The following is a 12,500-nucleotide window of genomic DNA, read 5'->3' as shown; positions in this document are numbered from 1 at the left end:
GGGTGCTTTGCAGCCCCATTTGCACTGATACCCTGACCAAGACTACTGATATGAACTCACTTTGCCCGGTCAGCTCATTTCCTCCACCAGAAAGCTACGTTTTTGTGAGGTGTAGCATCACCAAGATGGAGGAAATGACATTGCTCTGTGCGATTAGTTAACCCATTTGTACTCTTTATCGCTTTCCTATTCGCTGTCTGTTGCCACAGACACCTTGTTCCGGCAGGTTAAGGTAGCCAACATGTCATTGATTGATTACGATCAGTGTGTGTGTGTTTGTGTGTGTGTGTGTGTGTGTGTGTGTGTGTGTGTGTGTGTGTGTGTGTGTGTGTGTGTGTGTGTGTGTGTGTGTGTGTGTGTGTGTGTGTGTGTGTGTGTGTGTGTGAGAGTGTGTGTGTTGGGGGACTCACAAAGAGCTGCAGAAACTTGAGGATCCTCTTGTGTGTGAGGATGTAGAGGGCATTACCGCTGACAGGGTCGATGACGGGCAGCCGGTGGATCTTATTCTTGATCAGCGAATACACAGCGTCGTAGATACTGGGAGAGAGAGAGAGTTCACAGCGTCGTAGATACTGGGAGAGAGAGAGCATTTTTGGGTCTTTCATACATACACGCCTTCCTCTCCTCTCTTCTCCTGGATTTACAACAAACCGACTGTTTGGTCAATGAACATACTTTTATGTCTAAAGAATTGCCTTTTTGTAGTTAAATCTCATTAAAGAGCTTACTCAATTGACCACAATGTACAACGTCGACATTGGGGTCCGACCCCAGAACCTCCCAACACTGGCTAGGAGTAAAACCATTATCTTTGACCATCTCCAGTCCTACTCCTCTCCTCTCTCCTCCTCCCCTTCTCCCCTCTCCATCGTATATGTATCATCTATTTACAGCAGGTGATCAATTATTCAGCACTTTATATAGCGCTTTACAAGATGCCAGAGAAATAACCTGCATGTACCCTTTCAAATTAAAAGCTTTACTAAGAGCCTAGGCCCTAGACTAGTTTGTTCTGAGTTGTTGTGTGTGACTGTGTGTGTGTATGTGTGTTTATTCCCTTATAACCTCTGCACACCGTGTGACTAGCTACACGTCCGTCTGACCGGCCGTCTGTCGGTCTTTTCGTTCCTCTTACCTGGCGTCGGGTGAGATGTGTACGAGGGGTTTAAAGGTCTCCTGGAGGTAAAGCTCTGTCAAAACACAAACCATCCAGTGAACCACTGTCACTACTCTTTACATCAGTTGTAGGGGGCCTGGTCATGTATAATTACTATTAATATTAGTAATAATCCTCACCTCTCCAAGTCTCGATCTTGTGCTCCTCCAACTCATAGATCTGGACCTGAGAGGGAGAGAGACGGAGAGAGACAGACAGAGAGATATTTTATCAATGCATTTCAAACACAACCTGACTCATCATTTTAATTCGACGTGGTGGGTGGCAGTTGCCACTGTGGATGTGCTTGTTTGTGCGTGTGTGTAGGAAGTCCATCCTTTATTGTTATGGTCTTCATAAACAGGGATAGAAACCTCTCACACAGCATTTGAGACTGGACGGATGGTAACTTCAACTGCCTTATTGATGGATGGCTAGAAATAAAACCATGACAAAATGGCCCAAGGACAGAACACCTGATATTGGTCTCGTTCTCTCTCCATATCTCTCTCTTTCTCTCTATTTTTCCCTGTCTCTCGTGCTCACTCTGCGTCTCTCTCCCTCTCTTTTTCCCTGTCTCTCTCACTCACTAACTTTCTCCCCGTTTCCCCTGACTTTGTGATGGTAATAAAGATGTTGATGGAGCGTGTGTGTGTGTGTGGGTGGGTGTCTGTGTGTGCGTGTGCATGCGAGTGTGTCCTACCATAGGGGATTTATAGTATCTGTTCAGAATGTTGATGAAATCTGTGATAGTCAACATTCCTGGAAAGAAAAAGAAGCAGACAGTGAGAGGGGCGGCTGTAGTATTCCTTTCTACCACCATTTGCCAGTTTATGCAGGTCTCTCTAACGCGTTTGAACCCGCTACAAACAGGAGGTTGACTTTTGCCAGAAAACGATTTTGCCTGTCTGTTATCTTTCTAGTGTGTCAGGTTTGGGGTCAAGAACACGCCAGACCACAGGGTAAGGAAAGGGTAGATAGCATGAAAGCATAAGGAGGCCAGAGGACATGTTATGTGGTTACTTTCTAGCCATGTCTTTCTCTGAGTGATTATGTTTGATCATAAAACATTTTATTTCAGATTTCTTTGGTTTGTTTTTAACATTATACACAGACAGTTAGCTGCTTCACAAATAAAAAATGTGGCAGAAAAGGGACGATAATCTACCTGCCCACCCAGATTGTAACCTTTCCCCACTAAAGACCAAAGCCAGGGGTTAGCAGCTTTCTTGTCCAGTTAAAGGGGAAAGGGGCTATACGGCATGGCTCTGTGATTGGCTGTGGACCGACTCAACTGACCAATAAAACACCTCTGACAAAGCAGAGCAAAAGAGAGTGAGAGGAAGATTCATGAAATAGAACACCAACAGCAGTAACAGATTACATAGAGGAGAGAGAGAGAGAGAGAGAGAGAGAGAGAGAGAGAGAGAGAGAGAGAGAGAGAGAGAGAGAGAGAGAGGAGAGAGAGGAGAGAGAGAGAGAGAGAGAGAGAGAGAGAGAGAGAGAGAGAGAGATGGGCTGGGAGGAGGTGAGATGCATAATAAATGGGAAGTGAGGAGAGAGGTTTGGAGGAATATCCAGGAAGACAGAAGTTAAATATAGAGCTCTTGCCATTTCTCATCTCTCGCCTTGTCAGTGCCAGAACTGTTTCACACCCACACGCAGACGCACAAACATGCCGAGTCCGGCGGACACACACACACACACACACACACACACACACACACACACACACACACACACGCTACGTCCTCCACACACAAACATACACCGCTGGTCTTACCTACAAAGCTCTGTTTCTTGCTTTCCCAAAGAGGAGCAGCCCGCACCCCATTGGCTACCAGTGCAAAGAAGGCCTTCTTCACCTACAAGACAACAAAAAAACATGAATACTATCCACAAACAAACCCACCCACACACACACACACACACACACGCACACACGCACACACGCACACACGCACACACACACACACACACACACACACACCTGCAGTGTGGTGTCGAACACCACGAGTTTGGAGCTGGTCGGGACGATGTCATAACACTTGTGGGACTTCATGAAGCGCATGTAGATGTCCTCCTCTGAGTCCTCCCCCCCTGAGAAAGAGAGAGAGAGAGAGAGAGAGAGAGAGAGAGAGAGAGAGAGAGAGAGAGAGAGAGAGAGAGAGAGAGAGAGAGAGAGAGAGAGACACATTTTCTAGACCATAAAACAGATTTATGACTGGTGACATTGTTGAAGTGTGTGTGTGTGTGTGTGTGTGTGTGTGTGTGTGTGTGTGTGTGTGTGTGTGTGTGTGTGTGTGTGTGTGTGTGTGTGTGTGTGTGTGTGTGTGTGTGTGTGTGTGTGTGCTTGGTCTTCTAATCTCTAAAGGCCCGGTGCATTGGGGCTGAGATTTCTAAGAAGGAGGGGGGCGAGTTGCCCCCATGGTTACGACTAGGGGTGTAACGGTACACAAAAGGCACGGTTCGGAACGTAGGCCTTCCTCGGTTTTGAAGTCACGGTACGGTACAGGACGGTACGGGTCATAGTTAAGGGGAAACTGGGGAAAAACTGCTTGGTTGTCAACAACGGAGAATGGCCGTAGATTAGCAGCAGCAGAACATTTTTTAACTATCCGTCGACGCCATTGGACCTATTGGTTTGTAGTCAACATATAAGATCGATCAGGAGGGGAATTGCATTGCGTATCCGACATCCCGACGGAGAGCTACTGAGGAATCTCTGTAGTTTCGGGGCCTCTACGAATTCTCTTTTTTGCATAGGAGATTTCCTTTCCTATGGAGTTGACCCGGAGGTGCTTGGAGGAAAGGTGGTTCGTAAGAAAAGAAAATGCCAACTCCAACTTTAAGAAACACTACTGGGGGCAGTTTATTTCAACATCAACATAAGTTTACCCTCTTTTTTTTCACATGTGAATTGGAATTCAAGTGGCGTAAAATATTCCCGTTGGCCAAGTCCGACCTAAGTGATTCTCACTGTTGGCGATAACCTGATTGAAATCAATACGACAAGAACGCATGGATTAAAGAGCGCTTGTTTTAGTCAATCTTCTGAATACAGTAGTTTCACACTAGAGACGCTAGAGGTCAGCAATACCCGCCGTCGCGCAATGACGTCGGTTAGGAAGAGTGGAGTCTAATTCATTTTAAACAGCGCTGTCTTTTCCTATGTTCGAAAGGAAGCAGCTTTTCATCTCCCCTTGACCCGATGACGTTTTCCACAAAGGTTAAGGAAAAGAGGCATAAAGGTTAGGAGATTCGACTATTCGTAGAGGCCCACGGAGTCGGTGCAGTATACTTTGGCTAAACGGTACGGGGGGAACTCCGACTTCCGTATCGCAAAACAAGCCTTAACATTCGCCATTACGCACCGCAGAGTCACCTCTGTAACCACCCCGAAGTGCCTGTACCATGACAGTTCGGTACCAATACGTTTATCGTTACACCCCACTGCATCTTTAGGATATCCTTTTAGTATCATTGTTGTGTATGAGTGTTATAATGAGGGATGCTGTATATGAAATGCATAACACGGTGGAATTATAATATAGGTGTCGATAAAATCCAGTCGGAAACAAACATCAGAATGAACAGCTTCTCAGACGGAGCTTGAAGTAAAATTAATTTGATTCTTTGTGGTGTGGTGGTCTCGTGCTAGGTATGTCTCGGAGAGCAGTTAATGTTCAACAACGTGGTTTATTCTAACAGAGACACAAGGTAAACGGGCTTGCGTTCCGGAGGTGGTTCATGAAGCATCTGACAGGTAAACAAACAGTTATATTGCAAGTGGGCGGAACGGTAAATAGGCCACGCCCACATGTTCTAATTTACCCAGGTAACCTTTGGTCTGTCTTGGCTTAAACGGAAATGGCAAAGTGGCCATGTTTGTAGTCTTTAACTTATCTATAAAATCATTAAAACCTTTTATGGTGTTATCCATTATGTGGTGAAGAAACCATTCATAACTGTGGTTAGCTTGAAGCATGTTATCAGAAATAGCATAGACTAAAATAATTTCCATCAAGCTCCACACATCCACACATCCGTACTCAGTACCGTTTTACTATAGGTGTTTGTGAAGCCTCAAACTCTCTCGGACTCTAGCATCACAATCAACTTCTGCCCAGAACGAGCTCCACACAACCACATATACACACACACCATGGAGTTATCCTAGAAGTCTCAGAGAATCCTAACCCCCTAAGCCTAACGCCACAGTCAACTGCTGGCCAGACACATCTCTACACGTCCACACACACCTCCCGCCGGTGGCCCTTGGTTGGGACGTCGAAGGGTATACTAAAAGGCACTTTGACGTCGAGACAATACCGTTACCTGTGCTTGAAGCAGAGTTGAACGTTTGCGAAAACAATTTAGCAGTAATTGGTAATAACAAATACTAGACTCCTGTTTCCCCCTAATGACGGTCTTATTTCAGTAAAAGTGTTAACATTTCATAGATTACTATGTTTACAATCATTTAAGACTTATCACTACATTTCACTGTCTCCCAAAAAGAAATGGAAAACAGACATGTCTCAGCCCTTTTCAGTTTTTGGTTCCCGGCTCAGGCTCACTGCCGTCTCAGAAGTTCTCCTATGGCAGAGTAGGACTGCAGGATCGAGATCAGGTTCAATGTAATCCCATGTAAAACCATGGATGTTTGACGGTGGTGTCATTGGGCGAGGCAGCCAATCTGTTAGCCCCAGCAGAACAAAGGGTATGCAGTGGCCGGGTAATCGCATCAAGTGAGCTTTGTTTGTACTTATTCCGCCTAACATGTCGTTTTGGATAAAAGCATCTGAACATCAGTCCAAAGTGTCAATGCTGACAGGGTGTTAAACCCTGAGAGTGTTGGTTAATGACCAAATATCAAGTTAGATAATGACAGATTTAACAACACACAACCTGGATGAACCTCAGCTCTATTTACGATAAATAAAGCCGCAAATCTCTGAAACTGAAACACAAACATGGTAATGGCTCCGTGCGGCGTGTTTCCAGGCTTACTGTCTGTCTGTCTGTCTGTCTGTCTGTCTGTCTGTCTGTCTGTCTGTCTGTCTGTCTGTCTGTCAGTCTGTCAGTCAGTCAGTCAGTCTGGCTGACACTTAGTCTCTCTGTCTGTCTGTCTGTCTGTCTGTCTGTCTGGCTGACACTTAGTCTCTCTGTCTGTCTGTCTGTCTGTCTGTCTGTCTGTCTGTCTGTCTGTCTGTCTGTCTGTCTGTCTGTCTGTCTGTCTGTCTGTCTGTCTGTCTGTCTGTCTGTCTGTCTGTCTGTCTGGCTGACACTTAGTCTCTCTGTCTGTCTGTCTGTCTGTCCTTCTGTCTGTCTGTCTGTCTGTCTGTCTGTCTGTCTGTCTGGCTGACACTTAGTCTCTCTGTCTGTCTGCCTTCCAGGTTCAGTGACTCTTGGCAGACTGCTGCTTTTGTGCTGTGGCGACCCACTGCACGTGTCTGGCCCAGGGGGAGAGAGGCCTGCCGAGGACTACCAGGGTACCCAGGGTGCAAAATACCATCCGGAGAATCCTCAACTACCTGGAGAATTCAACCATACCATAAACCCTAAAGTGACATACACATATACATGTGAGTATGGCAGTGCAACCTGGGAGGCTGGTGTGTACTTAATAATTAAACTATTTTATTATCGCCTATCATGGGGACGATAGAAGTGCTCTCACTCTACCCCTCTATCTGCCTCTCATCTCTCACTTTCCATATCACTCCCTCACTCCATCTCTCTTGTCTGTCTTTCGCATGGCCTATACGGACACTAAGAATAGCTCCATAGCATCTATCTGCCTCGCTAAAGTACAATGTGTGTATACATTTGTTTGTGTGCATGAGTAATAGCTGCTTCGTATTGAGTTCATAGAAATTGCTATTGTGTTTAAAATACCCTGAATTAAGTGTACCATTCTATGCCATTATTTCATGATGGCATAGACCGACTAAAGCCTAGAGTCTATACAATGAAGAAATGTAGGCTGTTAAATTTATAAAAAGAACTAAAATGTAACAAATGTAAAAACCGGTTATTATATATTATTTCTGTCTTTCTGTAAAAATGTGTTATAGAAATAAATACTTATTATAACAACATTTCTAACATGATGGGTTAGGGAATCAATGGTCCTTTATTCCACAATCCGTCCTGTCGCATCACTATCCTATGTCCTCTGATCCATTGAATATTATATGTATCCATATCGAATGCCTACCGGTAGGCCTAATAGTTGAAGGATCTGCACTTACCGGCATCCTGCTCCGGTTGCTCCGACATCCCGTTAGCACCGATCTGCACCTGTGGACCGAACAGGCAGAGACACACGCTGTGGTCATCCATAGCAGCATCCCAGTCCAACACACCATCCCGCTCCCTCGCCATTCATCCCCCCATAGCAGCATCCCAGTCCAAAACACCATCTCTCTCCCTCTCCATCCATATTCATCATCATCATCGCCACAGTTATATCTTCTCAGGTAGGCCTTCAAACGAAGTGATGTAATAATGACGACACAGGATTTTAGTTGTACTGGTTTTCGTAGCCCGTTAACCGGTGCTGGGTTGTGTAGCCCGTTAACCGGTGCCGGTTCGGTAGAGAGACACCTACTTTACAGCCGCCTTCAGTGACTCCTCTCGGTCTCCCGACTTCGTTTCGACTCGAACAAAACAGGTCCGTCGATTTTCGCCCTGAGATTAATCTTTATCGATGCATTTCGTGTGTAATTCCTCCACAGATTAACAACCCCGAGAGACGGGTCTGCCGAAAGACTTGCGTGGACCCCGTTAGCCAATCTGGTTTTTGTACGGCAATTGTACCTGCCCGTTGGTTTTCGATCGACTTGCGCTTGTTGACCGATGGTAAAATCGCATTAAACCAAACGAACCATCTGCTTGTCTGCTCGCATTTCGCTGAGATCTGGGTGACTATTCGGGCTGCTTGGCAAGCTAGCTGGTCCCCTAATCGGCAATAGTGGAACATTCCACCTACTTGCTGCTGCTGCATAAACACAGAGCTCTCTCTCTCTCTCTCTCTCTCTCTCTCTCTCTCTCTCTCTCTCTCTCTCTCTCTCTCTCTCTCTCTCTGCCCCTCTCTGCCCCTCTCTCTCTCAATTTATAGCAATTTATCAAATGGTAATATAATATACTATAACTATACACAAATACAATTTATTTTCTACTAATCCCAACCGACCCTACCTGTCTAGCCCCCGAGGGAGACAGGGACCCCTGGTGATGCGGCGGAGGAGGAGGAGGAGGAGCGGGGGGTCGGTGCGGGGGCAGGCTGTAGTGCTGCGGGCCGGTGTCCGGGGGCGAGGAGTAGGAGCGCAGGCGGCGGGTCTCCCGACGGACGGGCTCGCTGTGGTAGGTCTCCAGGGGGAAGACCCCCAGCGCATCCTGGGGGGCTGGGGCGCAGAGGGAGGGGGCGACCACGGGGGGAGGGGAGGAGACACTGAAGGCTGTGAGGGAAGAGGAGAGGGAGAGGAGGAGGAGGAGGAGAGGGAAGACAGAGAGGAGAGGAAGTGGTGGGGGGAGAGAAGGAGGGGGGAGGAGAGGGAGAGGAGGAGGAGGAGAGGGAAGACAGAGAGGAGAGGAGGTGGGGGGGGGGAGAGAAGGAGGGAAGAGGAGAGGGAGAGGAGGAGGAGGAGAGGGAAGACAGAGAGGAGAGGAGGTGGGGGGGGGAAGAGAAGGAGGGGGGAGGAGAGGGAGAGGAGGAGGAGGAGAGGGAAGACAGAGAGGAGAGGAGGTGGGGGGGGGAAGAGAAGGAGGGAAGAGGAGAGATGGACAAGATGGAACATGGAGAGGGCAGAGGAGAGGGAGGGGGAGAAGTGGAGAGGAGGAGAGGGAAAGAGGCGGAGATGGAGAAGGGAAGAGACAAGATGGAGAGGGGGAGGAGAAGTTGTATTGATTAGACCTGTCAGCTTTTTCTACATTACCTTCTAAAGTGTAAACGCTCGATTCCCAACTAGTTATAACAGTTACCTTCACTGAAACAAAGTGTCATACTGGAAGGTGGAAGAGGTAGACAGAGACACAGAAAAAGGAGTGAAAGAGTGGGAGATAAAGATGTAAACGGTATTTTGTTTCCTTGAGGGGACTGCATCTTCAGTGTGTATGTGTGTGGACCAATTCATTGCAACTATATTTGAAAATACCCGAAAAAATATATACTTCGAAAATGACTTCATCTACAATGAAGTCATCGATTCTGTCCCTTTCATAATGTCAGTTTGTAATCATGCTGCCCTGTCCCTCTGCGACAGCTGTGCGCTAAGCTACCCGGCATGCGTGCACAGTTCACACAGGAGGGATTTCACCCATGTGGAATGATGACATCACCCGTTTAGAGTCCGACTTGCTTTGCCCTCGGTCAGATGACACGGCAACACTGTTGCTCCACTGCACACAGCATTACCCCGCTGCAGGGTATTACCACGTTGAGGTCAACTCCTCTATCCTCTCCTCTCTGCGGTTCTGTGTTCCCCTCCCACACCCTCCGGTCTTCTTCCATGTCCTCTCTTCCTCCTCTTCTCTCTTCCTCTCCTCTCCCTTCCAGAGCCCCCCCTCCCCCCTGCCCCCCCCAACAGGGCGAGCAGTAGATGTGTGCATTGTGTGGTGGACCACGGGACACTTCTTGCCTCAGACAGCCGACCAAAACAAACAAGGCCCATTGGCCGGCAGCCCACCACATTGTTGTCTGGAAAGGTTTAGTCGTGTTACTGTGGCAAAGTAAAAGCTACCAGACTGCTAATCCCTGCTTTCCTAGCGTGTTCCACGCTAGACTCTGGGCTATGTCCCCTTAGACTCCTTACTCGTAACTCATAAAACAAGGCGCTGTATAAAGGTGGGGCATCCCCAAACAGCTACCCAGACATTTTGAATAGCCGCAGTTGATAGAATAGATGACTAAACTGCTTCAAATTTTGTCCAACATAAACAATTGGTAGCTTGCACCATTATGCAAAACCACCGCATTAGCAGTCATATTTCATTAAAATACACAAACACACACAACCACTCCCACACGGTCAAAAGCATGGCTAACACAAGCTGCAAAAGCTGACGATACCATGGAGCCCTCTTCAGGTCATTCAGTGATAATGCAGATGAGCTGTCGTCACACACACTTGAACAAAACTCTGGCAGGCTTTACGGCCACCGTAAAACACTGTTCCTGAGGGGAACCCGCAGTCCACACATGGCCATGGCACTTATAGTCGCCGTTTGGCTGTAACAACGGGGTGCACACACAGATCACACACTCTCCTTGCGATACACACACCATGAGCGTGCTGAGAGAGAGAGAGAGAGAGAGAGAGAGAGAGAGAGAGAGAGAGAGAGAGAGAGAGAGAGAGAGAGACAAAGAGAGTGGTAGAGAGAGACAGGAAAGGTAACTTAAACTTAAAAATAAATAAATTGTTGTTCTATTACACAATACACACACACACACACACACACACACACACACACACACACACACACACACACACACACACACACACACACACACACACACACACACACACACACACACACACACACACACACATTACAATGTTACAATGTGAGTCTATATATAGTAGTGATTGTACATGAATGCCAGTCATCTAGAGCAAGGTGTCTCAAAGGGAATTTGAATAGATCTGGGACTCATACAATGTCACCCATACAATGTTTCTGGTGCAAACATGCACCAGAATACTATCCCTCACTCATCTAACACACACTTAATAACATCTACTGACAAACTGATCCGTCCTTGATCTGCAGAACACAGACACACAACTGTAATGAGATACCTCACGTTGCATGTCATTTGTGTTTGTGTGTGTGTGTGTGTGTGTGTGTGTGTGTGTGTGTGTGCGTGCGTGCGTGCGTGCGTGCGTGCGTGCGTGCGTGCGTGCGTGCGTGTGTGTGTGTGTTTGTGCGTGTGTGCGTGTGTGTGTGTGTGTTGTGTGTGTGTGTTTGTGTATATGGGCCCACGTGCAAGGGTGTGTCATGCGTGTGTATGCTGTTAAATCCCTGTATTTGTGTGTCTGTGTTGTGTGTGTTTGTCTATGGTAGATCCCTGTGTGTGTGTGTGTGTGTGTGTGTGTGTGTGTGTGTGTGTGTGTGTGTGTGTGTGTGTGTGTGTGTGTGTGTGTGTGTGTGTGTGTGTGTGTGTGCGTATGTGCATCATGCGTGTGTTTGGTGTTAGATCTGTTGTGCTGTGTGCGGGGGGGCAATTACTGAGCTGAAGGAACATTGAGAGAGGCACTTTAAAAGATTAGATAAGCACTACAGCACAAGGATAGTCACAAACCTAAAATTACACACACACACACACGCACACACACACACAGACACACAATCTCCTTTAGTGTGATTTAATACCACAGAGTGATGCGCTCACTAATAACATGTGCTGTTGTTGGCAGGGGCCAGTGCCTTAAGAACTATGATTCGTGGCAACGTAACCCAGAGAAATCTTCTGTGGTGACCTGACACAGAATACCCCCTTCTCAAAGAGACTGGTCATGAAGTTGTTACACGCACAAAGAAAATGTTACAAGAATAACTAATGCTGTATTAAGTCACTGTTGATCAATTGTTCTAATATCCAAACGCTGAAACGTGCAAGATTATGCCTCTATATTTTTTGGAGAAACACCATTGGAATATTCGGCGATAAGCATACAAAACATTCTTTGCATGTATGCAAGCTTACAGTACATTTTCATATTGCAATACATATTGAAAAATGAAGCATGTGTTTTTTATTATCGATGCAAATCATGATTCTAATGCAAAGCATACCCGACTGGTGGTCTTACTTACTGATTCCCAGAGGTCCTGGCTCAGACTTCCTCCTGTACAAGGTCCTGTCCTCTTCCTGTCTCCTGTCAGTCCGTCCATCAGTCTCTTCCCAGTACCTGTCAGTCCGTCCCTCCGTCCGCCGGTCGGTCTTCCTTCCCGTCCGTCTGTCCGGAAGTTCCTTCCGCTTGCGGTCCGACGGAGGAGGTAGTGGGAGAAGCAGAGCCCAGCCGGGGGTCCCGGACCCCCGCCGAGGGCTCTGTCTCTCCGTCCACCCGTCCGTCTCCATCCGGCCCCCGTCCCCCCCCGGCGTCCCCCCCTGGCTGTCACGCCCCCTGTGCCCCCCTCCTGCCTGTCCCTGGCTGTCACTCTCTGCGGCCAGGAGACCTGACTCAGACCTCCTCCTCCGGGTCTCTGCCCCGGTCCATCTCTCCGGGAGCATCTTCCTCCTCTCCCGCTCCTCCAGGCGGACGCTGGGCTCCGACTTCCTCCTCCGTCTTTCCTCCGTCTTCTGTCTCTCCTCCTCCTCCTCCTCCATCTTCTC

The 12,500-nt window shown here is 47.6% G+C and overlaps 1 protein-coding gene across 1 annotated transcript in view; it reads right to left on the bottom strand.

The window, feature by feature from the left end:
* Positions 1 to 12,500, bottom strand: part of LOC130377606 (5'-AMP-activated protein kinase subunit gamma-2-like) — a gene marked incomplete at its 3' end in the record, with an annotated part of 31,085 nt that overhangs the window by 3,766 nt on the left and 14,819 nt on the right. The window contains exons 6-14 of the mRNA XM_056584757.1: positions 11,981 to 12,328; positions 8,363 to 8,622; positions 7,414 to 7,462; positions 3,147 to 3,256; positions 2,940 to 3,021; positions 1,860 to 1,918; positions 1,297 to 1,342; positions 1,136 to 1,190; positions 411 to 537 (exon numbers count right to left, since the gene is read on the bottom strand). Of these exons, the coding sequence (XP_056440732.1) occupies positions 411 to 537; positions 1,136 to 1,190; positions 1,297 to 1,342; positions 1,860 to 1,918; positions 2,940 to 3,021; positions 3,147 to 3,256; positions 7,414 to 7,462; positions 8,363 to 8,622; positions 11,981 to 12,328 (1,136 nt within the window). The remainder of the gene's footprint in view (positions 1 to 410; positions 538 to 1,135; positions 1,191 to 1,296; positions 1,343 to 1,859; positions 1,919 to 2,939; positions 3,022 to 3,146; positions 3,257 to 7,413; positions 7,463 to 8,362; positions 8,623 to 11,980; positions 12,329 to 12,500) is intronic.

Source organism: Gadus chalcogrammus, chromosome 23, assembly GCF_026213295.1.
Source record: "Gadus chalcogrammus isolate NIFS_2021 chromosome 23, NIFS_Gcha_1.0, whole genome shotgun sequence".
NCBI classification, from domain to species: domain Eukaryota; kingdom Metazoa; phylum Chordata; class Actinopteri; order Gadiformes; family Gadidae; genus Gadus; species Gadus chalcogrammus.
The sequence above is the reverse complement of the archived record's forward strand: the minus strand, read 5'-3'. Positions and strand labels throughout refer to the sequence as shown.